The sequence below is a fragment of the Lontra canadensis genome, unplaced genomic scaffold, assembly GCF_010015895.1.
Source record: "Lontra canadensis isolate GAN:19392208 unplaced genomic scaffold, GSC_riverotter_1.0 scaffold18, whole genome shotgun sequence".
Lineage (NCBI taxonomy): Eukaryota > Metazoa > Chordata > Mammalia > Carnivora > Mustelidae > Lontra > Lontra canadensis.
This window is the reverse complement of record NW_022631012.1, coordinates 12177685-12202702: the sequence shown is the minus strand read 5'-3', so window position 1 is coordinate 12202702 and position 25018 is coordinate 12177685. Positions and strand designations below refer to the sequence as shown.

The 25018-nt window shown below is 45.8% G+C and overlaps 1 protein-coding gene across 1 annotated transcript in view; it reads left to right on the top strand.

Annotated features, from left to right (window-relative positions):
* Positions 1 to 25018, top strand: part of KIAA2012 (KIAA2012 ortholog) — a 103406-nt gene that overhangs the window by 13743 nt on the left and 64645 nt on the right. The window contains exons 3-11 of the mRNA XM_032860062.1: positions 1850 to 2009; positions 4152 to 4307; positions 8146 to 8288; positions 9352 to 9535; positions 10166 to 10308; positions 13224 to 13392; positions 13936 to 14085; positions 17583 to 17753; positions 19543 to 19653. Of these exons, the coding sequence (XP_032715953.1) occupies positions 1850 to 2009; positions 4152 to 4307; positions 8146 to 8288; positions 9352 to 9535; positions 10166 to 10308; positions 13224 to 13392; positions 13936 to 14085; positions 17583 to 17753; positions 19543 to 19653 (1387 nt within the window). The remainder of the gene's footprint in view (positions 1 to 1849; positions 2010 to 4151; positions 4308 to 8145; positions 8289 to 9351; positions 9536 to 10165; positions 10309 to 13223; positions 13393 to 13935; positions 14086 to 17582; positions 17754 to 19542; positions 19654 to 25018) is intronic.

Below are 25018 nucleotides of genomic sequence, written 5' to 3'. Positions count from 1 at the left end.
GCCTTTGATCTATGGCTTCCTATTGCATGACTTACCACAGTACCAAGCACTTAGAAGATGCTCAGGAAAGATTACCAATGTTTGATTACCAAATGAACAAATGAAGAGAGAGAGAACTTGAGTCACTTTGCTTCCACTGCCTTCCCTGTAATTCTTTCTTCTCCATCTGTCTTATTTGTCCCTTCTCCTCCAGTGCCTGGCATATTGTTTGATGCACTGTATGAATGAATAATTGAATGTATGAAAGAATGAACGAACGAATGAATGAATATCTATCCTGGGTACCTGTTTCTCCCTCCCCAGCAGAGACATTCTTTTGCCCTATGGACTTTGGCTTCCCAGCCCTCCTTTTAGCTGAAGAAGAGTTTCCAGTGGTCTTGACTCTTCAGCTTCAGCTGTAGGCTGTCGTTCTGTGGCATTTTGATATCCTGAATACATCAGAATGGGAGCAAACCACAGATCGGCTCCATAGAACAAGAACCCAAAACCTAAGGCCTTCCTCTCCACATTAAGCAGGTTCTATATTCCCATAGTATTTTTCCTTTTTTCTTTACTTTTTTAAATTTAACCATTCTTCTTTGGTAAATTCTGGCAGGATATGGCAAAGTAACCCAGGCCTGTGGTTTACTGACCTCATCAGTGATTCCCTGATGGGTGGGGAGAAACTGACCAGGAGCTAGCATGAGGGAACTTTCTGGGTTATATTTTGTTTTGTGTGGTGGCTACAAAGGTGTATACAATTGTCAGATTTTATTAAACTAAACATTTTAGCTTTGTGCATGTTATGATATATAAATGATGTCTCAGTTTCTTAAAAATCTGTAGGAGAATGCAGCGCCTGGGTGGCTCAGTTGGTTCAGTGTCCAATTCTTGGTTTCAGCTCAGGTCAGAACTCAGGGTCGTGAGAATCAAGTCCTGTGTCAGGATCCACACTCAGGACCTAGTCGGCTTGGGATTCTCTCTCTCCCTCTGCCCCCCCCCCCCACATTCTCTCTCTCTCAAGTAAATAAATAAGTCTTTTTTAAAAATTCTGTAGGAGAAGGACTCTGAAATCACAATCTATTCAACAGTCAAGAATGCCATGATTGATTGGTGATGTCCACCATAGACAAGGGGGAGGCGGACAGATGTCAACCCAAGTCCTCGTGTTTACAGTTCTTGTCCTTAACTGATCATCCTACGAGAGTTCTGCATCACTCGAGTAATTATAGTATTAACTCGCCCACATTAAAGGATTATAATGAGGTGAAAGTTCTTTGTAGAATATATATGCCCACCTAAGTGTAAGATGTTCTTATTCCCATTTATTTCCCGTGAGTCTTGCACAGGGGAACTGACTTTGGCTGGTAGGTTCCCAGAAAATTCTCCTGGGCTGCAATGAAAGGTAGCAGAGCTAGATATTTCCAGAGTGCCAGGCTTCCCAGTAACATGAACATAGTCTGTCTGTCCCATTATTCATACTGTAAACATTGACCGGCGATGCTGACTTGTTGAGCTGACTTTCCCACTGCCCTATAGGACCACTTTTTCAGGTACTAAAATGATTTCCACAGCTAAGTAATGTGTTTTCTTTGAGGCTCTTATTCTTTTCTGATGCTTCGTCTCAAGACAGGGTCTGGAATGTCTCATTTGTCCTTCTCCTTCCAACTGCAAATCTGCAGGGGCCTTTCAGAGCTTTGCTCTGTGGGCTCTTGGTTTACGTCTGTTGGCTGAGGCATCTGTTTCAGGGGCCTTTAGGCACCTTCCAGGAGTCACCCTGATTACTGATGAGGATTATGCTAACCAGAGTGTATCACTGGGAGGCTCAGGACTCAGCAGCCGTGCTGTTTCCTGACTGGTGTCCCCACAGAGGGAACAGGACAGAGCCTGGCGACCGTACCTCCATTTCCGAAGCCAACCAGAGAGCCAGGGCCAACGGCAGATGCAGCCTGGGTATTCAGCCAAGAGATACCTCCGAGGCCTCTTGCGGACATGGCCCCCTGACACCATGTACAGGCTCCATTGTGCAGGTCAGTGGGGCAATGGGAGGACATACATGCTGAGATGCCCTGCCTTGAATTCTGATGTGAGAGTATTTTCACCAAGTCCTGAAACACTAGAATTTCAGGTCCAATTTTGCGTAAGACAGACAAAGGTGCTTCAGCTTAGGAGCTGAGAGCCTCTGTCATACCTTTTGCCTTTTGTCCTCTCCCACATTTGCAGAGGAACATACAGCCTAAAGTCTTGCCTTCTTTCTAGCTCTTCTCAGGACCTTCACAGCCCACATCCCAAGCAGAACTTTCTTCCCAACCTTCCCCACCAAGAGACTTCAGGTCCTCTAGATCAATCCCTCTCTTTTACAAGATAAGGAAAAGGAGGCTGGGGGAGAGAGGGCAAAGTAATTTATCCAAAGTCATTCAGTCAAAAGCAGAGCTGGGACCAGAAGACAAATCCTCCCCACGTTCCCCCCAGCTCCCACATTCACCCCGACACACGCTAGTTGCCCTTCTGAGGTGATCTCAGCTCCAGGAAGTGGAAATGTTAGGCCTCCTCCTCTTAAAGATGGCAGCTCTCCAATACCACCCACCGAGGAGATGGATGCCCTTCTGCTGAACAGAGATCCCAAACGGACTCTGTAAAGGCTTAAAAATGAAAACAGGAAACTGTTGGGGATTCAAGTTGCCAGGTTTAGCGCATACACACAGGGACCCACACAGACATACACAGATACATAGACATAGTGCCACACGTGGGTTTCTTCCACATAGAGTATATGCGTAGCATATACTCTATACACAGACACATATGGACACAGAGAGTTAAACTTGCAATATTTGGTACATATTTTTGCTTAAAAAAGTATTCATTGTTTATCTGAAATCCAATTTTTTTTTTTAAATCCAACTTTAACTGGACATCCTATATTTTATTTGGCAAACCTGTTGGGGATGAGAGAAGTAAGAAGGAGGACTTGGCAGTGCCCATTGGGTGTCTGCCATTTCTTCAGCACAAACAGACAGGACCAAAGGAAGACTGACTTGCTTCTTGCTTTATAGGTTTACCTTGGGAAGGGAGAGAAAACAGCTTTCTCCCCAGTAAGTGATGACTGAAGGAAAATAAGATGTGGGTTTGTCCAGTAATTGGTTTTACCTTCATGGCAGGCCCAGCATTAGAGGCAGTTCCATTATTTAACACTTGTGAGAAAGAGGCCCTTAACCAAAGATATATTTATCACTGGGTGGGGCAGAGGACACAGCAGACCACGGCCGCATAGACTAGGCCCAACATTGTCAAACACAAGAACCCCACTTAACATCAAAAAATGCCTCAGACTCCTTTTTGGAAGTCATATGGCCACAATGTGTAGTTTAAGAAAGGATTCGTGTGTATGTGCATTCTTGGGCCCCTTGCCATAATTCATCACTGGTGTACCTCTTGACGGTGAGACCCTCAAGCTGGAGGGACAACAGCAACACTATGGTATGAGATCACTGGCCCAGTGGCCTCCACCAGAGAGCTCACGTCTCAGAGCTCACTACCCTCGTGATGCTGGTGTATGTTCTCTGGTCCCATCTTTCCACCCCTATGATAACTCCTTCAGACCCTTTAGGCCCACATTTTCTACAAATGCTTCTCTGACAACTCCAGCCAATATCGAGCTCCCTATTTTCTGACCTTATGTCACACTGACCTTTGGGGCCACACAGTTGAGCATAGGAAAGCTTGGTCTCTCCAACGGACTATTAGTGCCTCTAAAAAGGGGCCATGCTAGCCGTCGTAAGTCCCCAATAAATACTTGTAGAATGAGTTGAGAATCATGGGGCCTACAGAACCAAGTAGGATACCTCCAGGAGAAACCTTCAGATTTTCCTCTTAAAGCAGGAGGGGTCTTCTACCCAACCCCAAAGAAGCAGCTATGCTTCTCCCACCAGGGAGACCCAGTTCTTGGAAATGATGAAGTGGAAGAAACTCACATGTGGCACAGGACCAGAAGTACCCAAGACACTCACCAGAGAACCCTCTGTGGGTTCTATACGATTTTAATCCCTCCATCTTCTAGTTGTCTTCTTTAATGGGCAATGTCTAAAGCAAGTGGGGAACCTTGTAGTCATCTCCAAGACCTCTGGACTGGCACCACTATTTCTACCAATAACTCCTGACCTACTCTTCAGGGTACATCAAGGATTCTGTGCTGCTCCAGGACAGTCAACTTAATGTACCAAAGAATCTCAGGCCACAACAGGATCTTTCAGGTGTACCCCCAAAATACCATCTCCTGCCTGTCTTCCCTCCATTTTGGATTCAACAAGGAAAATCTTTTGAACAAGGTACATGTTGATTTTATGACCAGATCTCAAACATTTAGATTTTTAACACTTTAAAATGGAGTTAGTCAAAATAAGGGGATTCTGGGTTTCATTGTCTTTAGAGTCTAGACCAGAACTATCCAACCGTACGTTCTGCATGATGGATTATTCTATAATAGGTACTGTCCAATTGGTAGCCATTAGCCAGATGTGTCTATTGAGTACTTGAAACATTGGAAGTACGACTGTGAAACTGAGTTTTTAAATTTTTACTTACCTATGATTAATTTACATGTAAACAGCCACATGTGGCTATTGGGTACTGTATTAAACAGTACAGGTCTAGACTCTAGATTTTAGACTTCTTAGGCCTGTTCTACTCTAACATTCTTTAATTCTATAGTTTTGTGGCAATATCATAAGAAAAAAATCCAGGTTTTGGAGCAATGTCTGTTCTCTCTCTTACTAGATGTAAGATCTTGAGAAGTCGCTTAACCTCTTTGAGCTTCTGTTTGCTCATCTCTGTAATGAACATAATAGGACCTGCCTCATTACTGTACAGAAGATTACTGAATTGTCTGTAAGCTGTTCAGTACTATGGGGGTTTTATTTGTCAAAATTATTCTTGGGAACTTGAAGCAATAAATGAGCCAAAAATTGCCTTTGCTAAGGGAGATAGGAAAAGATGACTGAGTAACACTAATGGACATAGAGTAAGACATTGGCTAGTGCCAGGGTTTTCAAGAAAAGAGAAGGGAAGAACAAGAGCCTAACATAATATAGTTATTTTTTTCTGAAATGAAAAAAGGAATTTTCTGGACATAATGGTAGTGCCTAACCAAGTCTTATCCTTAGAAAAGGATCTAGTCAGAATAAGTAGACAATCTGGTCTATCCAATGAATGGAGAAGAATGTGGCATGTTCTCATTAAACATTCCTGCCAAATACCTCCCTTAAGTCTTGACTCTGGAACCAGAGAATTTTGGTTATAACCTGACCCACATATAGTTCATATACAGGAAATATGCTGGTCAGGCAATTGTATTCCTCTTTGTAAATTAATACCCTGGCTTATAGAGTCTCTATATACTTTGCTAATGTGGATCAAGATCTCTGAAACCAGTTGATTCTGGGACACTAAAAATGTCTAATTTCTGGGCCATTTTTGGCCTGGGAATGGGTGAATTTGCCCAGGTAACGCTCCTGTGTTGGGACCATCTGTCCTTCCCCAGGTGGCACCCCATTTGACATTGCCTTATGTCCTCTCTCTTCAAAAATCCCACTGTCTCCAATTAATATCCTTGGATTTTGATGCCCTCGGGTCTATAAATACTAGACAGGGGACTGCAGTACTTTCATTTGGGGAGTAGATCAACACTGCACATCTAAGGGATCAAGTGATTTCCTTAATTAATGCCATATGCCAAGGGCTGAAACAATCAGGAAGAAAACAGAGAGGCCATATAGAATTGTAATTAAACACGTGGCCATTAGCACCAGATCCCAAGCCGTGTGACCTCTCAGGGCTTCAGTTTCCTCATGTATAAAATGGAGATGACCACACCCACTTTTGCCTCACAGGGTTGGATGTTGGAGTTAAATGGGATATGCCATATCTGGCACATAGTAGGCACTCAATAAATGCTAGGTATAGACCTTCCTACCTTGTGTATTTAAGCATAATTACTAATTGCAGTGCCTCATTGCTCATGATGATAAGGAACAAAAATTAATTTGCAAAGAAATAAAAACAGCTCAGAGGCTATAACTTGAACCCTAACTGATGGTTTTATTGGTTTTAATTTCATCTCCCCTTGGCCTCCCTCTTTTCTCCAGACACTTTATTCAGGAAAGTAGGAAAAGTCCCAGCTGCAAATATAAGATTTCCCCAACTATATGATGTTGGTCATGTCACTTGTGCTCCCTGGGTCCTTAGTTTGCTAATCTGCAAACTGGAAGTAATGGTATCTGCTTTCCACCCTCTCTGGGTCGTTGTAAAAAAAAAAAAAAAAAAAAAAAAAAAAAATCACAGAAGAGGACAGAGGTAAAAAAGTTCTCCAAGACTTCTAAATTGCTACTCCATTTCACATTATTTGGGTAATCTGAATCCAAATTTTGAGACACAGAGACCAAGTTTTATGGTCTCCTTTCAACAACTGAAACTTCCAATACCTTGCTTGCACACCTGTTTCTATTAAGCATAAGCACATGAGCCAGAGATGATGTTTCCTGAGAAAAATCTTGGTTTCCCTTGAATAGATTGAGTCATATATTCAATATCACCTGGGATACAGCCAAAGGGAAGAAGGCTTCTGTCTATCCCCTGCCCACAGTGCCTCCTGCCCCAACTCAGTCTACTGCAGACAGCTGTCCGCTGAGTGAGTGGCCACTTGCCAGAGTTTCACTTCCTCTGCCCTCAGAAATGCATTTGGTTCCAGGTGAATCTGACCAGAAAGGATGGACCCGAAGTCTGGCTTGGCCCCCAAAGGATCATTCTAGAATACACAGAAAGGTCTTTAGTGCCACACCCTGTATGGTGGTGTGGTCCTCTTGGGGCCTCTGGACCTCCCCAGATTGAGGTGTTCCCCAGGGCTCGTCAGGTTTCCCTGCGCCGCTAAGACCTGAGCAGACCCCTCTGAACCTGAGCCTGGTCTGCCTCTGCTCCACCCACATTCTTGGCTTTGGCTCAGACCCCCAAACAGTCAGGAGCCAATGGGCAAAGGAAGGAGAGCTGGAGGGAAGGAGCAGCCTCACAAGTGGGCATCTGGCTTTGGACCCATGACACCAAGGAAGGGAATGACGCAGGGGATGACGAGGGTTGGGGAGTATAGACAGAAGGTGAGGCTGGCTGGGAGCCTCCGTAAGTCTGGAGTTCCAACATATACAGGGCCCCTGAACGGCTTCCAGAAGCCCCTGGTTGAAAGACAGTCCCATATTGTTCCCCAGAACAGCGTGCCGAGAGAGAAGGTGTTGCTAAAGCAGCGCCAAACAAGGAAGGTTTGCCAGATCGTTTCAGCAATAAATCTACCTTGAGTAAGTGATGAAAATAGCTGCGGGACCCTTTACCTCACCGATGAAAGATTTGTGAACTCGGCTGGAGTCATCTGTTGACTCAGATCCTTCTTGAGGGTTGCACAGACAGGGTAAGTTCAGAGAGCGAAGCAGCCGTCCATCACAGCACATTCCGCAAGTAAACAACCAGCAGACAGCCCAGGAAATCAAGTGCTTCCACCTGAGCATCTCAGTGACGACAGAGCATGGATGCGGGTCTGCCCTCCACGATCACACCACTGTTATCCTCTTGTCTCTCCGTCTGCAAAGGGCCATCATGTTCATTATTCTGTACGAGCTCCAGACAATTCTGTGAGGCAGCAAGGGCAAGGAATCAGTATCCCCATTTTACAGATGAGGAAACTGAGTCCAAGAAATGGAGACTCAGTCCCAAGCCTCCTGATTCCTAGTGCAGTTCTGTTCTATAGACCTGGCTGCCACTTCCATGAAGGCACTAGCAGAAATACAGGAAAAAGAAGGGAAGAGAAACAAGGGCGTTGATCAACACTTTTGCTCAGAAGAGCAAGAAGGGGGCTGCCTGGGTGGCTCAGTGGGTTAAGCCTCTGCCTTCGGCTCAGGTCATGATCTCAGGGTCCTGGGATGGAGTCCCACATCGGGCTCTCTGCTAGGCAGGGAGCCTGCTTCCTCCTCTCTCTCTCTCTCTCTCTCTGCTTGTGATCTCTCTCTGTCAAATAAATAAAATCTTAAAAAAAAAAAAAAAGAGCAAGAAGGGAGGCAACTTGGAAGCAGCTAATAGCATCAGCCTATCTCTGGGTTGACAAGGCTGACCCACTGTTCACTTTTGCAGGGCAGCAGGGCCTGGCTGAAGGGGAAGCTGGGGCTAGTGGACGTGTGGACCAGGGCTCCAGCACCAAGAGCAACAGCAGTCAGGGGATTCACTTGCTGCGACTCAGGAAGCAGCCATGGCAGGAAGCTGAAACCCAGGCAGAGGTACCATTTCTGATGGGCTCCCCTCTGTCATGGTTCTTGACTTCAGAGGGGATACGCCCTCCCTTCACCATTTCTTGGGGTTCCTCCAGAGAAGGGAAGAGGACTTCGAGCCTATGGACCACTGTTTCCCAAAGTGTCACGTGTGGAACCCTGCCAGAGTCTCAATGAGAAAAAAAGAAGTTCATGGCCAAATACATTTAGGAAATGCTACATAACATGTTCTCTTCCCAAAAAGTCACAGGGCACACTTAAATATGGGCCATTTGGGGGAAGTTCTATAGGTAAAGTAGCTGGTTTAATCTGAACTCATGAACTCCAAACTTAACCATGGGTTCCCCCTCCACTCTTCACCCCATCTAGGCAGCTGTCGTCTTCTCTAGGGAAAAGAGCTCATGGCCTTAGAATTGGAAAAGGCTTGGTTTGGGTCTTGCATCTGACAAGTCATGTTGAATGTGATAAAGAAGCTTAAAAGGAGCCTGAATGACCTCCTTTGTAAAATGGAGCTGTTACTATACAGACTCATTAGGCCACTCTGAGAATTAAATACATTAGAATATAAACGTGCTTTCTAAACTCTAAGGCCTGTGTGTGTGTGTGTGTGTGTGTACAAAATGACAGTGGTTCTGAGCAACATAGACAACACATGCTCCTATCTTTAAGCTCTGACTGACAAGAAAGTCACATGCCACTGGGAGCTGGAAAGGGGAAAAGGGAGGTGCCACAGGGGAGAAGGGCAGAGGGAGAGACATTTTACAATGCATAAAGACAAGGACATAGAGCTTTGTTTTGATTTTTAAATTTTCTTGCAGGAAAGCACTATATGAAAAAAAAGAAAGAAAACTGTATGTCAGGCATGGTTAAAGGTCATTCTTGCTCTCATGATAATACAATGTTATATTATAGCAGATAGCATTAGAGAACATACTGTTACAGCCTTGTTTTTCTTCCTAAGCTGCAAAAGAAATTTCTTCCTTGCAGCTGAGAGTCTAGCCGCAAGGTCTGACTGAACTGGTCTGTTTCCTCGGAGAGCCTGTTTATAGGATGTGTATCTGTCGTTCCCCAGGACACATCAATAGAGAATCACTACCGTATACACACTTCAAAGGAGAGCCACAGCGAAAACATACAGCAAACCTCCCGAAGGGCCTTTGGGCATGCCCACATCGACCATTCTTGGCTCCTGAGTGACAAATCCCACATTACATTCTATGGAGGGGCCTTCCCCAACAGAAAGGCAGATCTCAACGGTAAGAGGCTAAACGTCTTACTTGTTAATCTCGGTAACCCCAATCATGCAGAGTTCATTTGAGAACACTGAGGCACACCCAGTGTCACTGCCTCGGGCCTCTCCTCTTAGAAAGTAACAGCCCGAGTCCAGCAGAAGGCGGCAACAACACCGCCAGCCTCCTCCTTGCCTAGTACTCAAGCACACACATTCTGCCATCAGACTGCCTGGGTGTAAATTAATCCCACTTTCTAGCTGTGATCTTGAGCACGTTATTTGGTCTTGCCCAGGCTCAGTTTCCTCACCTATAGAATGGGGATAACGTAATACCTTCCCAAGAGTATTTTGAGGATTAGGTGAGTTACTGGAGAGAAAATACTTTGTATCATTCCTTTCCTATACTTAGCACTTAATATGTGTTAACTGTTAATACTAGCGTTATAATTCTCTCCATCACCTGATCTGCCAGCAAGAACCCAACCCAGGTGACGAGATAAGGACTCCCTGAACCTGCCTCAGCTAAAGCCATGGCTGTCTCAGTGCCTGTTCTTGCCTCTATTCCTGGTAACCCAAAAGTGACAAAAATTGAAGGTCAACTGTCCATTCTCATACCTGCATCTCATAAGTTCTCATTCCCATCCTGTTTCTACAGACAGACAAGGGAATATAAAACTCCATAAGGGCCGAAGCAGCCACTTGTTACAGGAGCCTCCTGCTGAAAGATGCCTTTTCCCTCCTCTAGCACCTGCTACTGGCTCAGAGAAAAACACAGCTGGGGAAGCAAAGAAGAAAAAGGTTGTATGTGTGCGTGTGCACGTGCGCATGCGTGTTTGCCCTTCAACGATTAATCTCAATCCGGGAACGAGGCAACTCAAAGGGATGTCTCAAACAGAGAACTGGCCTTACTCGCTCTTGAGCTCACCATGTGGAGCTGAAATAAAACGGTTATAATTTACTAAATGTTGAAAATATGAAGTACAAGGAGTTTCAGCTGCAAACCACCCCCCCCAACCAGTTCTACCTTATGATATTACCACACTCTGGTGGCAACAAGGTCCTTTGTGCTCTGAGGGGGCTGGGGCTTATCTGTAAATATATAAGAACAGAATTTGAGCTTGCAAGCCATTGACCCACTTCAAACTCGAAATGCTGGTGATCTTAATCCAGCAATGGTTTTGCTTAATTGAGGATCTGTCACCTTTGAAAATGTACAGTAAATCTGGCAGTTTTACAAGCCAAAAGTCAAGTATACCTTCTCCCCTCAGGAATATTCCTAGCTGTCTCTGGCCTTGTCCTGCTTTGCAATTCTGTTCAGGTCTTCGGTGGTCTGAAGGTAGCTGTGCTGAGCAGGAGCAATCAGGGGTTCTGGAATGTTCTGTCCCGTAGCAGCTGCGTGAACTCAAGCCGGTCACTCACCCCTCCGAGCTTCACTGACTTCATCTGTGCACACAGATAGTAATGCCCACCTCAGGCTGATGGAAGGATCACACGAGATTATGCATTCCTGTGAAAGTATCTCGTCTTGGAATGGGAACAATAGCAATGTTAGTTCACTCTGGGGACTCATAGTCTCTGAAATGGCGTTAGAGGAGCCATGGGCAACTCTAGGTGCTCCTGATGCTAATGAGGGAGGTTCTTTTCAACCTGCTCAGGATTTTCTCAGATTTCCTGTGTCTAACCTAATCAAAACCTTCCCATTCACATCAGAAGGGCCTCTGTCTTCTGAGGTTCCTTTGGACCAGGAGTAAACAGTAGGCCTGATCTGCCAGAGTCACTGCTGTCTTGAGGAAAGCTCTCGATCCCATACCCCAGGTCAGCCCAGATCCAAGCCAGGCACAGAGAACAGGAGTCCTTTCCTTCAACCCATGTATATGGGTTAGCAGAGGAAGGCAATATTTTCTACTATATCAAAACTCTATAAAGTTTTAATTAGAATAAAGAAATTAAGGATTGGTTTGTCATCATATCTCATACAAATCATTTGGGTTTCCACCTGGATTTCTCAATGCAATCCTTGTCAAACAACGTGCACAAGGTCAGTATTCAGGAAAGGGCAGCTGGTGGGCAGCTGGCACCTGGGCAATGAAGGTCTCCAGGAACATAAAGATCCTATGTGCATGTATTTGATTAAATCATTTTCTTAATGTCTGTTTTTAAAAGATTTTATTTTTTTGACAGACAGAGATCACAAGGAGGCAGAGAGGCAGGCAGAGAGAGAGGAGGAAGCAGGCTCCCCGCAGAGCAGAGAGCCTGATGTGGGGCTTGACCTGAGCCAAAGGCAGAGGCTTTAACCCACTGAGCCACCCAGGCACCCCTCTTAATGTCTTGAAATCATAAATATCACCCTGCATATACTTGGTTGAATTTCCTTCCTCATTCAACTCTAAACATGGATGATGCTTACATGTGTTTCTGATCATTTTTTTCTCTTTGAACACTAAAAAAAAAAAAAAATTGAGAAACATTGTTATTTTTCCTTCCATGAAATTGAACTCCTTGAAACCCAGCACACATGTACATTTCACAGAGCCAAGTTCATATGTTAAAAGCTGCAAACTAGAAGAAATTTCCAGCAACTTTTGCTTTTTAAAGATTTATTTATTTTATTTGCGAGAGAGAGAGAGAGAGAGGTGGGGAGGGGCAGAGGCAGAGCAAGAGAGAAACCCAAGCAGACTCTGTGCTGAGCACAGAGCCCGACACAGGGCTCGATCTCAAGACCCTAGTTAACAACCTGAGCCAAAACCAAGAGATAGACCCTCAGATGACTGTGCCACCCACATGCCCCTCAGCAACTTTTGAACAACTGGAAAGAGAAGGCTCTAAGTACTACCCCAATGTCTCTCTCCCTCTCTCTGTCTCCCTTTTTCTCTGGACGCACACACACATGCACACGCACACACACATATTAGGGTTTTTTGGACACCAAAAAAACTGGGCTAATGTTGTTGCTGCCTTTGTTACATCGTGATTCATTTTCAGCTCTGTTCATACTGCAGAAATGTAGGGATGCCCAGATACCCTGCAAGTGGCAAGACTGGGCATTAAACCTAGTAAGAGGAGAGTCCACCCTCAAAGAAATAGAGGAAAAATTCTAATTCCAAACACGATTGCAATTGTATGTAATTCATTTACTACTCACGGCAACCTGATGAGTAGGAAGTATGATTACTTCCATTTTACAGAAAACAAACTTGAGGCTTAGAGAGTTTACATAGAGTAAGCAAGCACAAATGCATATTCCTGCTTTCTGCCCTTTCTAGCCTAAAAGGCGGCAGAATGTTCTTCTGTACCTTGCTTTTTTCCCTTAGCAACATACACAGAGGTTCTTCCCTCTCTGTACATAGAAACCTCAGCTGTATCATTCCATCCCAGCTTAATTTCCCTAGCTGCAAGACAAAGAAAGTCTAGAGTTTGTCTTGAAGGCTGGTGAATTTATCACATTTATATTTCTCAGGGGAGTAAGAGGCTGGATTAAGGGAGGGGCATTGCCAGGTTTCCAAAGAGCAGAGCGACAGGGCTTTGATCAGACAGCTAGCCGCCACCGAGACGGCTGGCTCCACTTCTCCACCACACGTACTAAGGCTACATCACCCCCCGTAGCACCTGGCACCAGACTTACAAGAAGATGTGGTGTCATTTGTCCTCTGCAAGCAGCAGTTTTTAAATACATGCCGTGATGGGTTTGGTTTTGTTTTACAATTTTTCTCCAGGTGCCAAAGGCTTTGACGTTACCAGTTCTCCTAGAGGAACAGCCCAGAGTCCTGGACCCCCTGAGGAGTCCACTTAAAGCCAGTGAACCTCCAGCAGAGCTCTTTGTCCTCCCGGTGGAGATTCATTTCCACCCCCAACACCCCCCAAAAGAAAAACCACACCGAAGAGGTAGGTCCCCAGTGTTTGGGTGTTCCTCATGAAACACAGGCAGGTCGGTAAGCACTGGGATGGGCGGGGGGGAGTCTCCCTAATGTAACCATTTCCTAAATCATAGGTGACCCTCTCCGGGGTCATCCCCTTCAGAGCATGTTTTTTAAAGGAAGAAAAAGAACAAATGTCTTCTGGTCATCTTCGTGTGTCCCCATATGGCATTAAAGACAGCCTCGGGCAATTTCATGCTAACCTCTTACCTGTTAGCTGGACTGGAAAGGATATGCCCCTTACAAGCTCTTGTGAAAGTACCAGAATTGCTTCTCATTGGCCAGGCGTGGCTTGGATGCCCAACCTGGACCCAATCACCGCAGCTCAGACAGTGAGGAGTGCCCATTTGCCAGGCTTTAGTCGCATGCCTACCCCCAGAGTCAGGGAGTAGACACAGATCCACCCAGACCACATATGGGAGCAGAGAGGGAGAGACGGGCCTCCAGAAGAAGAGACAGCTGGCAAAAACCACAGACATCTACAAAACTTGGCTTTCTCCCTATCTCCTAGGTGCTCTACACCCTGAGGCAGGACCAGAAACAGAAGAAAAGTCCAGGCCTTTCTGGAAACCTTCCCTGAAGCATGCATCCCTAAGAAAGCCAAGGGAGTTAACCATGCGTCTCCCAGCGGGCACAGGCAGGGACATGCTCTCACGTCAAGGTAGCTCTCCATTCCCTCCAGCACCCCACAGGACTCTCACCCCAAAGGGAAGCAAGGCAAGACACACGAGAGTCCTCAGCCGTGCAAAAGGAGGCTGGAAGGGAGGCTAGTTCCTCCCCTGCCACCTGAAGATGACTTAATTCAGGCAGCTCCTGCCTTTTAACCCAAGTGCTACAATGAAATCACTTTAGTGTCTAGTTCATGCAACTTACTCAGTGAATCACCCCCTACTAAAGGTTTCTGGTTGTAGACCTAAAATAGCACCCAGTTCACTAATTTCTGCATACTTTATAGTTTATCCTATGTTTTTAACCAATGACATTTCATTTCTAATCAATTTAGCAATACATACTTATTCGTTAAAAGTTATAATATCAATGAAAGACTTCATTCCAATTTTTCAAAACATCATATAGACATGTGAAACCATACACATGAGTGTACCTACACGTATTTTCTATGTGTTGATAGGTTGGAAATAAGGGGTCAGATTTTGGAAAGCCCCTCATTTTCAGAAAACTGAACCTCCTTTCCAAAGGGCAAAATGACTATATGACAAATGCTAAGTGATCTCTGACCAGTGGTAATCAGAAGTGGAAGGATGAACATTTCTATTTACAGAGTCTCCTTCTGTGCCAGGCACCACCCTCAGTTTTTCTCACTTACTGCTCACAACAACCCTACCTTCGTTTCACAGGTCAGAGAACTGAAGCCCTGGGGCACCTGGTTGGCTCAGCCCATTAAGCATCTGCCTTCTGCTCAGGTCATGATCCGGGGGTCTTGCAATCAAGCCCTACGTGGGGCTCCCAGGCTCAGTGGGGAGCTTCCTTCTACCTCTCCCTCTGCTGGGCCACTCCCTGCCCTGCTTGTGGTCACTCGCTCTCTTTCAAATAGATGGATAAAATCCTTAAAAAAAAAAATTGACAGATAAGTAATTTGTCTGAGGTCACACAACGACAAGTGACCTAGCTGGGACTGGAGCTCAGGCCCTCTGCCTCCATCCTCCCACCCATTACACTATACTTTCTTCCAGAATAAACAAAACAATGAGCTCGGGTCAGGATGTTCTTGAGATGTTTCAGTTTGGAGAACTTCCTTTGATAACTGGGGCAGGGGCTTGTTTACTCTATCTCTTAAGTGAGAGTTAATCATCCTAAAGACTCTGAAGTTTCCTTTAAAAAAAAAAAAAATCCAAATACGGGCAAGGGTCACTCTGTGTGAACAGGTAGGAAAGGAGGTCGCCATCTGTGCACCACCACGGCCAGTGCACGGTCTAAGCCACAGGGATCGATGGCAACACCAGGGGATTTCATCTTTGGTGTCCTCGCTTCACACGGCTCTCTGCCTATTTTGAGTGGCCATGTCCACCAAGGAGCTAGCACTTGTCCATCCTCTGCCACCCTGCCAAGGGGAAGCTGCTCTAAGAAATCCGTGATACCTTGGTGTTAGCTAGTTCAGTATGTGACCCAACTAGTCAGAGAAGCCTAAAGAAGAGTCTAAAGAGAGAAGATTTGCATGGTAGTCTTTCTTACAAAGACTCCGGGGGCAGGCCTGCTGGGTGACCGTCAGTTAAGCGTGTAACTCTTGGTTTTGGCTCAGGTCCTGATCTCAGGGTCCTAAGATACAGCCCCATGTCGGGCTCCTCCCCCACCCCACGCCCCAAGCACAGAGTTTGCTTGATCTGTTCTCTCCTTCTTCCCCTCTCCTTCCTCTCCACCTAAAATAAATAAATACACCTTTATTTTTTTAAAGGTTTTATTTACTTAAGAGAGAGAGAGAGAGAGAGGACATGAGAGAGAGAGAGAGAGATCACAATCAAAGGGGAGAAGCAGGCTCCCCGCCGAGCAAAGAGCCCGACATGGGGCTCCATCCCAGGACCGCAGAATCATGACCAATGCCAAAGGCAGATGCTTAACTGACTGAGCCACCCAGGTGCCCCAATAAATAAATCTTAAAAAAAAAAAAAAGAAAGAAAGAAAGAAAGAAAAAGAAGAAGAAGACTCCTGGGACAAGGGTGTCTAAAGCTACCAAGCAGGGACGATCCCATTGCCAGAGGCTGCATGTAGCCATTTACATGCCTAGCCCTGGATTATCGCACCTTTAATATCACAAAAATAAAACCAGATTTTAGATATGCACATAGGCCAGACATATTTTATTGCCGAACCCTTGAGATTAAATTGCAGACTTTGTATATTTCTTCTCTTATCATCACGTATCTCCTGAGAGCACTGATTTTCTCCCTCATAATCACAATGCAATTACCACACTCAAGAAACTTTATTATTTAATATATAGTCCATATTCCAATTTTCATAATTATACCAATAATGTTCCTTGTGGTTCCTCCCCCCACCCTCCCAATCAATCCAGGATTCTACTCAAGATCATGTATGTCCCATGTCCTTAGAACCTTGTTTTTCATGGCATGAGCATTTTTGAAGACGATAGGCCAGTTGCTTTACAGAATGAGCCTCGATTTTGATTTGTCTGTTTCCTTGTGATTAGATTCGGATCCAACATTTTGGGCAAGAATAGTATGTAGGTCATGATACATCTTTCTCAGCATATCACATCAAGAGACAGGAAATATGCCTTCATATTTATTCCATTTATTATCATTTGTTTCATTACAGGGGATGTTAAAATTCATTATTCAGTTAAAGGTGGTGTCTACTAGATTTCTCCATTGTAAAGATACTTTTTCCCTTTGCAATAAATAAGTGGCCCATGATACGTTGAAATTATGTGTGAAGCCAGCTTTTTAAACACAACAGCAACATTGTGTTGAACAGGAAATAAATACCACTCCCTCTGAGATGAAGACATGGTCTCAATCGCTTAGATTATTGGGTTTCACCCTTCCTGGAGTAGTCCCTACTGATTTTGAAAAAGAACCGGAGAAAGAACAGAAGAGGAGGGCACGGTGGGCTTTGTGCATTTTCATCAATCCCATTACCCTCTAACTAACATCTGGAAGGTGCTACTTTGTACTTTACGACCTTGAGGAGTCATGTGATCATTGGCTCTGCTTAGAAAAGTTGCTTTGTGGTTGTATCTGTAGCCAACAATACCATGAGTTCTAAAGCTGGAGTCTTTTTTGTTTGAGCCTTTGTTTGGGGGGCTAGAAGGATCCCATAGCCTCTGTAGTCTTTTTTCTCTCTCTCAGGAGCCCATCGACAAGAAGACAACCACCACCACTCCAGTCCTCCCGGTTACTAGAAGCTCCCAACTGAAGGACCCCAAGGTGTTCCAGCCACCTCGGCCTCCATTGGTTGTGGAAAGGAGTCACTTGGCCTCTACTCCTTAGCAGGGCTAGAAAGGAGGGACAAACTTAGGAATGAACGAAATAAACCAGCCTAAGCACAAGAAGCCATCAAAAAAAAAAAAAAAAAAAGAAAAGAAAAAGAAAGAAAGAAGAGGAAAAAAGGTTCTTTCTCCTTCTTGCTGATTCAGAAGTTCTCTCACTTGTGTTTTTTCTCCTTTTGCTTTGAAAGATGATGATGGCCCACAAGAGAATGTGACCCCACCACTGTCCCTGATTAAAGAAAGAAAAAGTCCAGAGAGCCAGAGGGGCCTGGACAGCCCCAGGACATCAAGCTACAGCAGCTCCATGGGTTCCTTGGATATGAAAAGGCCTAGGGGGACACTCCCAGCAGAAGGACAAGGTAATCACTCTTGGGGGGGCACAGATGTTCCCCCTCCCCCACCCTCAGCTTGTCTGTGGTTCTGGGCTCACTTAATCATCTGCAGGGCCACACAGCAGCTGTGAAGCAAGCTGTCTGAAAGCCACCCCATTGAAAAGGGGGAAATCAGCAGTGTTTCCAGCAGCGTCTGGGATTAATGTTCACCACGCATATTCCTAAAAGAGTCAGTACATGTTTTAAGAGTTTGCTGCACCAACACGCAGTGTCAAGCTGTTCTGTGCTCTTCTCATTCCTGGCAGTGGTGTGCAATGACACAGCTCCCTGTGCTCACCAGTGATACATGCTCCCGGGTTTACCAGGCAATCCTCCACACCCTCCCAGGGGCCAGGGAGCCTGGTGACAGGACTCTGCCGAGAGGAAGAAGTCCCCAGAAAGAAGTCCCCCCCAGCCCAGGGCAGAGCCTGAGGCCTGTCCACAGAGAGAGGAGGGCTCTGGATTTCTCCCAAAGGGCGAGGCAAAGGAAATCCACCTCCTCTGTGACAGGCCCACTGAAAGTTCCTATCCTTAAGAGCTGACAATCTAGGAGGAGACTGGGATGCTTAGACAAGAGCAATAATGCAGAGACGTTGCAGTAATTGCTTCCACGGGGGCTGGGATCTAAAGGCAGCTCATAAAGCAAAAACAGCTTAGAGTCCAAGTCACCCCCTGAAATGCCCTGGGGGAGGTGCCGTGCTGGACACTGACGGCACCACTTTCTGGGAGAGGCGGCCCAGCCAGCTGTTCCTCCTTCCCGGGAGTGCGGGGCTACTGTCTCTGGCTGAACACCAGAGGACGAAGACTGGTGTGTGTTTGGGTGCCAGACACTGCGAAGAAAGTGTCTCGGTTAACAGCAGAATCACACCCGGGGCTGCGAGAAACTCACACTCTGAGAGGCACGTGGGAACTGAGAGCCACAAAGACAGGGTGCGGCGCGGCATCTTTCGTTTTTATCTCCTTCTCTCAGGGACCTGATGCCTCACCCTTTCAGTCCCTTCTTTCCTCCTCCCTCTTCCCTCGTCCCTCCCCCCTCCTCCAAGCATCTATAGTTGAAGCCTTGTAAGCACAAATTAAATACACCGATCGGTATCTCCATTACGTGTTTGCAGCTTCTCTGCCACCGAAATGGTCAACCTCAAACCCCCTTCTTCCCCAACTCTCCCCCCACCTCTCTCTCTCTTTCTCCCTCTCCAAAGACGTCATTTTCATTTGTAAACTGTTTTGGCCCAGAACCTCTCTCTTACACCCCACTCCCTTTTATAGTTGCCTGGCAGGGATCCTCTATTACATTTGATACAAATGAACCAAACTTTAGCTACAGTCAGTCAGTAACAAGCCTGTTCCTGCGAGGTTGAAGAGCCCAGGACAAACTATAGCAAATAGACACACACACATCCCTACCCGGACATTTTTGTAAAGGGAGAATTGGATTAGAATGAATGCCACGGGGGGCGCCTGGGTGGCTCAGTGGGTTGAGCCTCTGTCATGAGACCCTGAGCCTCAGGTCATGAACTCAGGGTCCTGGGATCGAGCCCTGCATTGGGCTCTCTGCTCGGTGGGGCGCCTGCTTCCCCCTCTCTCTGCCTGCCTCTCTGCCTACTTGTGATCTCTGTCAAATAAATAAATAAAATCTTTAAAAAGAAAACAAAGAATGAATGCCAGGGCCATGACAATGATGGCGAGCACGCGACACACTGGCTTCTCCCCGTGGGGGGTTCGAGGAGCCTCCCCTGTGCCGATGCTAACACCGACCATGCTTGTGCTTATTTTCAAGAAGATTCCAGAGACCCCACACTGGGACACTTCTCGCCAGGTCCAAATGAACGAAACACCTGCCTGTTCCTCCCCGGGCCTACTGAAACCAAGGAGCCTCTTTCAGGTAAAGGTAAGATGATACATCCCAGGCCAGCCTCATTTATACATGGGAATATTTTACCTGTAGCTTCCAAGACTTCCCAGCAGCAGAGACATCATTAAAAACAGATGCAAGCCAGCCAGTTTCTTCCCTCTCACTGACACAGAGGTGCCTCTGTAGCTCAGACACAATAACCCAATGTTTGCACAACAAGTTTGCTCTTGCTGGAGCATCTGGAAGGGAAGTTCCTGCAGAATGGCTTGGAGGAGGTCTCCTGTGCCACGCTGATGCCTTGATGAGAACGATAAGCCCTTTTGGTAATTGCCCAAACTAAACAGTGCCTTTTCGCTTGTTTCCAACCACCCTCCAGAGATGGAGATGGCTAATTGGTAATCCAATCAGGTACCCTTGTTATATGCGTTGGTTCATTGCTGCAAATCATCTGGCATCTGACAGATTATCAAGGCAGTTTCAAAAAACCCTTCTGGCACGTTACTTTTTTGGAGAGGAGATGCTGGCTCTGGACAATAGCCATTTTGCAAAGAAAAAAAAAGTGAAGTCAGAGGGTGATGAGTACCAACCACCCAGGATCCACCACGATGTGTGTGTGTGAGACGTATGCCCAGCAGGCCTCTTGGCGAGGCAGATTAAAATCTGCGCTCATGTGGTAGGTTAGGTCACCCCTGGCTTAATAAAAAGAGAATGGATTCAAAGCCAGGAGATCTGAGTAGGCCTGGCTTGTCCTCTCCATCCATCTCTGGGTCAGTCCCTCCCAATGTCCAAGGGTCCTCCTCCCATCCAAAGTGAGAGGATCAACTCTTATTTTAATGAGGCCGGAAGTCTCTTGACCATTGCTACAGTTTATGTGTTGTGTCTATTCCTCTAGAAGTAGCTTCCTAGCACATGGGTTTCCAGAAACTAGAAGGCATTCGGTTCCAAATTCAGTGTCACAACCACTTGTGTTATCTCATGAGATAAATACAAAAATAGCTTGGTCCTCACTTGGTGGAAGCAGGATTTGGACAGGTGGAGGCCACTGACAGCGTGATACAGCTGGGCTAACAACCAGAGAGCACATGATTCTGTTCACCTGCTGTACATTTTTCTACTCTATTCCAGGAGAAATAACCCCCCTTCTGGCAAAGCAAGAGTCAGAAGCAGAAAAAGAAAACATTCAGGCTTTAAGGTGGCTGTCACGTCATCGATAGGATGTTTCAGTCATTTTGGGGTTCCCAGCGCCCAACACAGCCCTGACACACACACAGCAGGATCACAATCGATTTTCAGTGAAAAAAATCTTTCAACAATTTCCACACTAAAGGAAGAAAGAGAGAAATGAAATTTCTGATGAATAAACAAGATGGCCTGCCATCTTGTGCTAGTCCCATGAACAGTGTATTTAATCCTACCTGTCTCTCAAACCTAAAAGCATTCACTGTAAGCTTGTTGAAGACGTGAATCCATCAGTCAGTCAGTCAGTCTGTCAGTAGACTCGCCCCAGCCTTTCCTCCACATATGATCGGTGGGTCTTTGGTCTCGATGGTGACTGGAATGTGCCCTGGAAGTCAAGGCAGAACCTCAAACCCACATTCCCTAGAGGGGCCTACAGGCCACATCTAGCCTCAAAGAGGATCTATGAACAGGACAGGTTTGTTGCTCTTCTATTTCATTTTGAGAAGCAGCATACTCAAAAAAAAAAAAAAAGGGTCAACTCTTGCAAAGGATTTGCTCCAATTATACCAAACTCTTTGTAGCTCAGTTGCTCAGATCCATCTTGACCACTCTCCCCACCCTGCCCTCCAGTCTTGTCTCCCATCACATCCGGGCCCGCTCTTCTCTTGCCAGTGGCCCAAACATTCAGGCTTCCTTCTCTTACCTCCCAGCCTTTGCCCAAGTGCCCACAAATATTCACCATGGTTTTAAGCTCCAGGCAAGGACTCATCTTTTCTGGGACAGTTTCCTTAATAAATCTACCTCCTCTCATACAACTGCCTCAGCCCATTCCCCTCTCTCAATCCCACTTTTGTGATTGTTGTATTTATCTGCATCTGTTTTCTGTTGAGTTCCCAAATATTACATGAGTCCTAGAGAGCCTCTTATCTTTATCATATGTCCGAGAAATACTTGTCGATTGACCGAGTACCCCTGGTGCTACAAAGGAAAGTTCCTTGGGGATCATAAATGGTTATTTTTTTAATTTAAAAAAGTCTTGAGTAAAGGAGAAAGTATGATCTGTCTGATCTTTCTTTGACTTTCAGACTCTGTCAACATCTATTTGGAAATAAATTCTTAGGCAATTAGATCATGATATCTTACTTTCAAAGAGCCTAGAGAAATGAATATAAACCTCCAGAAGGAAAAAAAAAAAAAAAAGATGCAAAGGCTAGAGCTGGAATTTGACCCTTTTGGTCGAGTTGGGATGTTGCAGCACTTAGAAAATTCAAAGGCTTAAGAAAGGAAAATTTCACTTGGAAGGATTTAAGTCAAAGCAGTGGATATGTGCTCTGCGTTGCTTATCCTTGGGTCAGAACCTTCACTCATCTTCCTAGTCACAGTGGCCACAAGGGAAGTTTTCTTCCAGAAGTTTATTCAGTCAGAAGTGTCTTACTGCAGGCCACCTGGGTGGCTCAGTCAGTTGAGTGTCTGACTCTTGATTTTGGCTCAGGTCATGATCTCAGGGTCCCGGGATCAAGCTCCATGGGACTCTGTGCCCACCGGGGAGTCTCCTTCAGGATTCTCTCTCTCTCTCTCCCTCTGCCTCTCCCCCAGCATTTACATGTTCTCTCTTGCCCTCTCTCTCTTTCAAATAAATAAATACATCTTAAAAAAAAAAAGTGTTTTATTGCAAGAAGTTCACAATGTCTGTGCCAGTGATCCAGGTTGGGACTTCAGGTCTCACATAAATTTAAATTCTTGATCTCTTTCAGAGTTCCCAGTTAGCACTTGTTCTTGTCCTAAATGGATGTTTACCCCAAATATGTTCCTTATGTTTTGGTCACTTAATTAAGCATCCTTCTTCTTATAACTTTTTCCTAGTGTGTCGGCAAATTCTTTGACTCTTGTCTCTCCAACAGGGAGAAGCTGATATTCCTTCCCTCGAGTGTAGACTGGACGTAGCGGCTCACTTCTAATAAATGTAGGGTATGACAGAAGTGATAGTGTGTGGCTTCTTCGCCTGGGTCAGAGGCGCTGCAGTTTCCTCCTCGCTCTCCCTCTCTCTTGAATTACTCACTCTGGGGAAAGCCGGCCACCCTGTCTGTCAAGAGGCCATTCAAGCAGCCTGGTGGAGAGGTCCATATGGCAAGGCGGTAACACCTCCCGCCAGCAGCTAGAATAAACTCTCCAGGTTTATGCATGAGCCAGCTAGAGAGGAGATGCTCCCAGCCCCGGGGAAACCTTCAGAGGCTGCATCCTGCCTGCCACGGGGACTGCAGCCTCACAAGAAACTCCGCACCAGAATCACACACCAAAGCCACTCCCAGATTCCCACAGAAACCGTGTGAGATATCATAAAGGTTTATTGTTCTAAGGTCACTAGATTTGGGGGCAATTAGTTTTGGTAATAGATCATATACTCCGTGTCACTTCCTGGTGCTCAGCAATTTGGTAAACAGAAAGATGAAGGGTCTAAGAATGTCCCAGCTGGTCTCAAAACAATGATTATTTGGAGGCAAACATATACTCAATGGTTGACTTTCTCTTTGTTTTCCCCATTTGGCATCTGTGATAAGGCTGGTTGTGGCATCCCATGGGTAAAAGAATATGATTTTCCTTGAGAAGTCTTTCTCTTAGCAACTGTTGCTTTAGAGAAGATGCCTGGAGATTCTTTTTAAAGATGTTATTTATTTATTTGACAGAGATAGAGATAGATCACAAGTAGGCAGAAAGGCAGGCAGAGGGAGAGGGGGAAGCAGGCTCTCCGCCGAGCAGAGAGCCCGATGTGGGGCTCGATCCCAGGACCCCAAGATCATGACCCGAGCCGAAGGCAGAGGCTTAACCCACTAAACCACCCAGGTGCCCACGTCTGGAGACTTAATGGAGGAAAAGTCCTTTAGATACAGTAAGGTGAGGGATAAAAAGAAACAACCCCAGACTAAATGTCCAAAGTCTTGAGTTATTCTCAGCTCTGCCACCTGTGGTTTCTGTGATGACGGGCAAGTAATTTCACTGCTGTGGACTTCAGCTTCCTCATATAGGGAAAGAGGAGTTGGAATTAGATCCAGTCCTCCCAGCAGCGTACGTCCCATAGAACTCCAGTTCCTCACAAGGGTAACAGGCATTATACAAAAAATCAAAACGTTCTGAGGTCAAATAGATGTGGAAACCAGTGGGCAAAAGCTAAGCAGATTCTTTACGTGGGATTTCACAAGGACTCAAATATGCTAACAGGACTTCCTGCTCTCTCAGAGGCTGTGCACCTGACCGCTTAGTTCTTTATTGTTTTCGGCAAAGCATCATGTGGATCTAAATCATTTTTGGAACACACCTTGGAAAATGAGAAACGGAGGTTTCTGTGGTCCCTTCCAGCTGTGCTGCTGTATGTTACTAAATATGCTCTTTTCCCAAGGAGACTCCCCTGGTGGAGCAGCTCCGCTGTCTGAATCTGGAAGCAGGATCTCAGGCATTCAGTAACTCATGACTGCTCTTATTTTCATTTTCCAAACATCACTCTGAATCCTCAGTTCATCCCTCTCTGAGTGAGAAGTAGAGGAAGGTGAGAAGAAGCCAGTGTGGCAAGAGGCCCTTTTGCCCCAGTCTGGGTTTGTTAATACCCCATAAGAAATCACATTGACAGTTTTAGGGATCTCGGGTTAACTGAAATAAAGGAAAATGTGACTGGGTAGGGTCCCTCGACACCCAGCATTTCCTTCCAGTGGCCCCTCCTGTCCTGCCGAGCCTAGTAGGCTAGAGACACTCCCAGATCCTTTGCCATCAGGAGGCTGCCCACGAATTTGCGTTCTTCCACAGAGCTGCCCTTGCAAGAGACACTGGAGGGCAGAAGCCAGGCAGACGCTCTGGACTGCTCCCCCTAGCAAGCAAGTTCATGAAGACTAAGTGTATCCAGTGGCAGGCCCGACAGCAACTTCATAAGCACCAAGTTCTGTAGAGTAACTCTGCTCCTTTTTAAAATATCTGGTGGTTTCCGTTCTCCACTAAGCCCTGCCCGACACGCTCTCCTTACAGAAATTAGGGGAGATTCCTATGAAGCTCGGCGTGGGGCTAATTTGGATCTGTCACATCCACCACAGGGCGGGTTGTGACGCTACGCTTGTTCCTGAATTTCACAGAGAAGTAGGTTCTTTCCCTCAGCACAGTGAGGCTGGCAAAGCCCCAGCAGCCCGTACTGGAAGGTGTTCTGATAGCCACCAGCAGAGAGCCACTAAAAAACATTAGG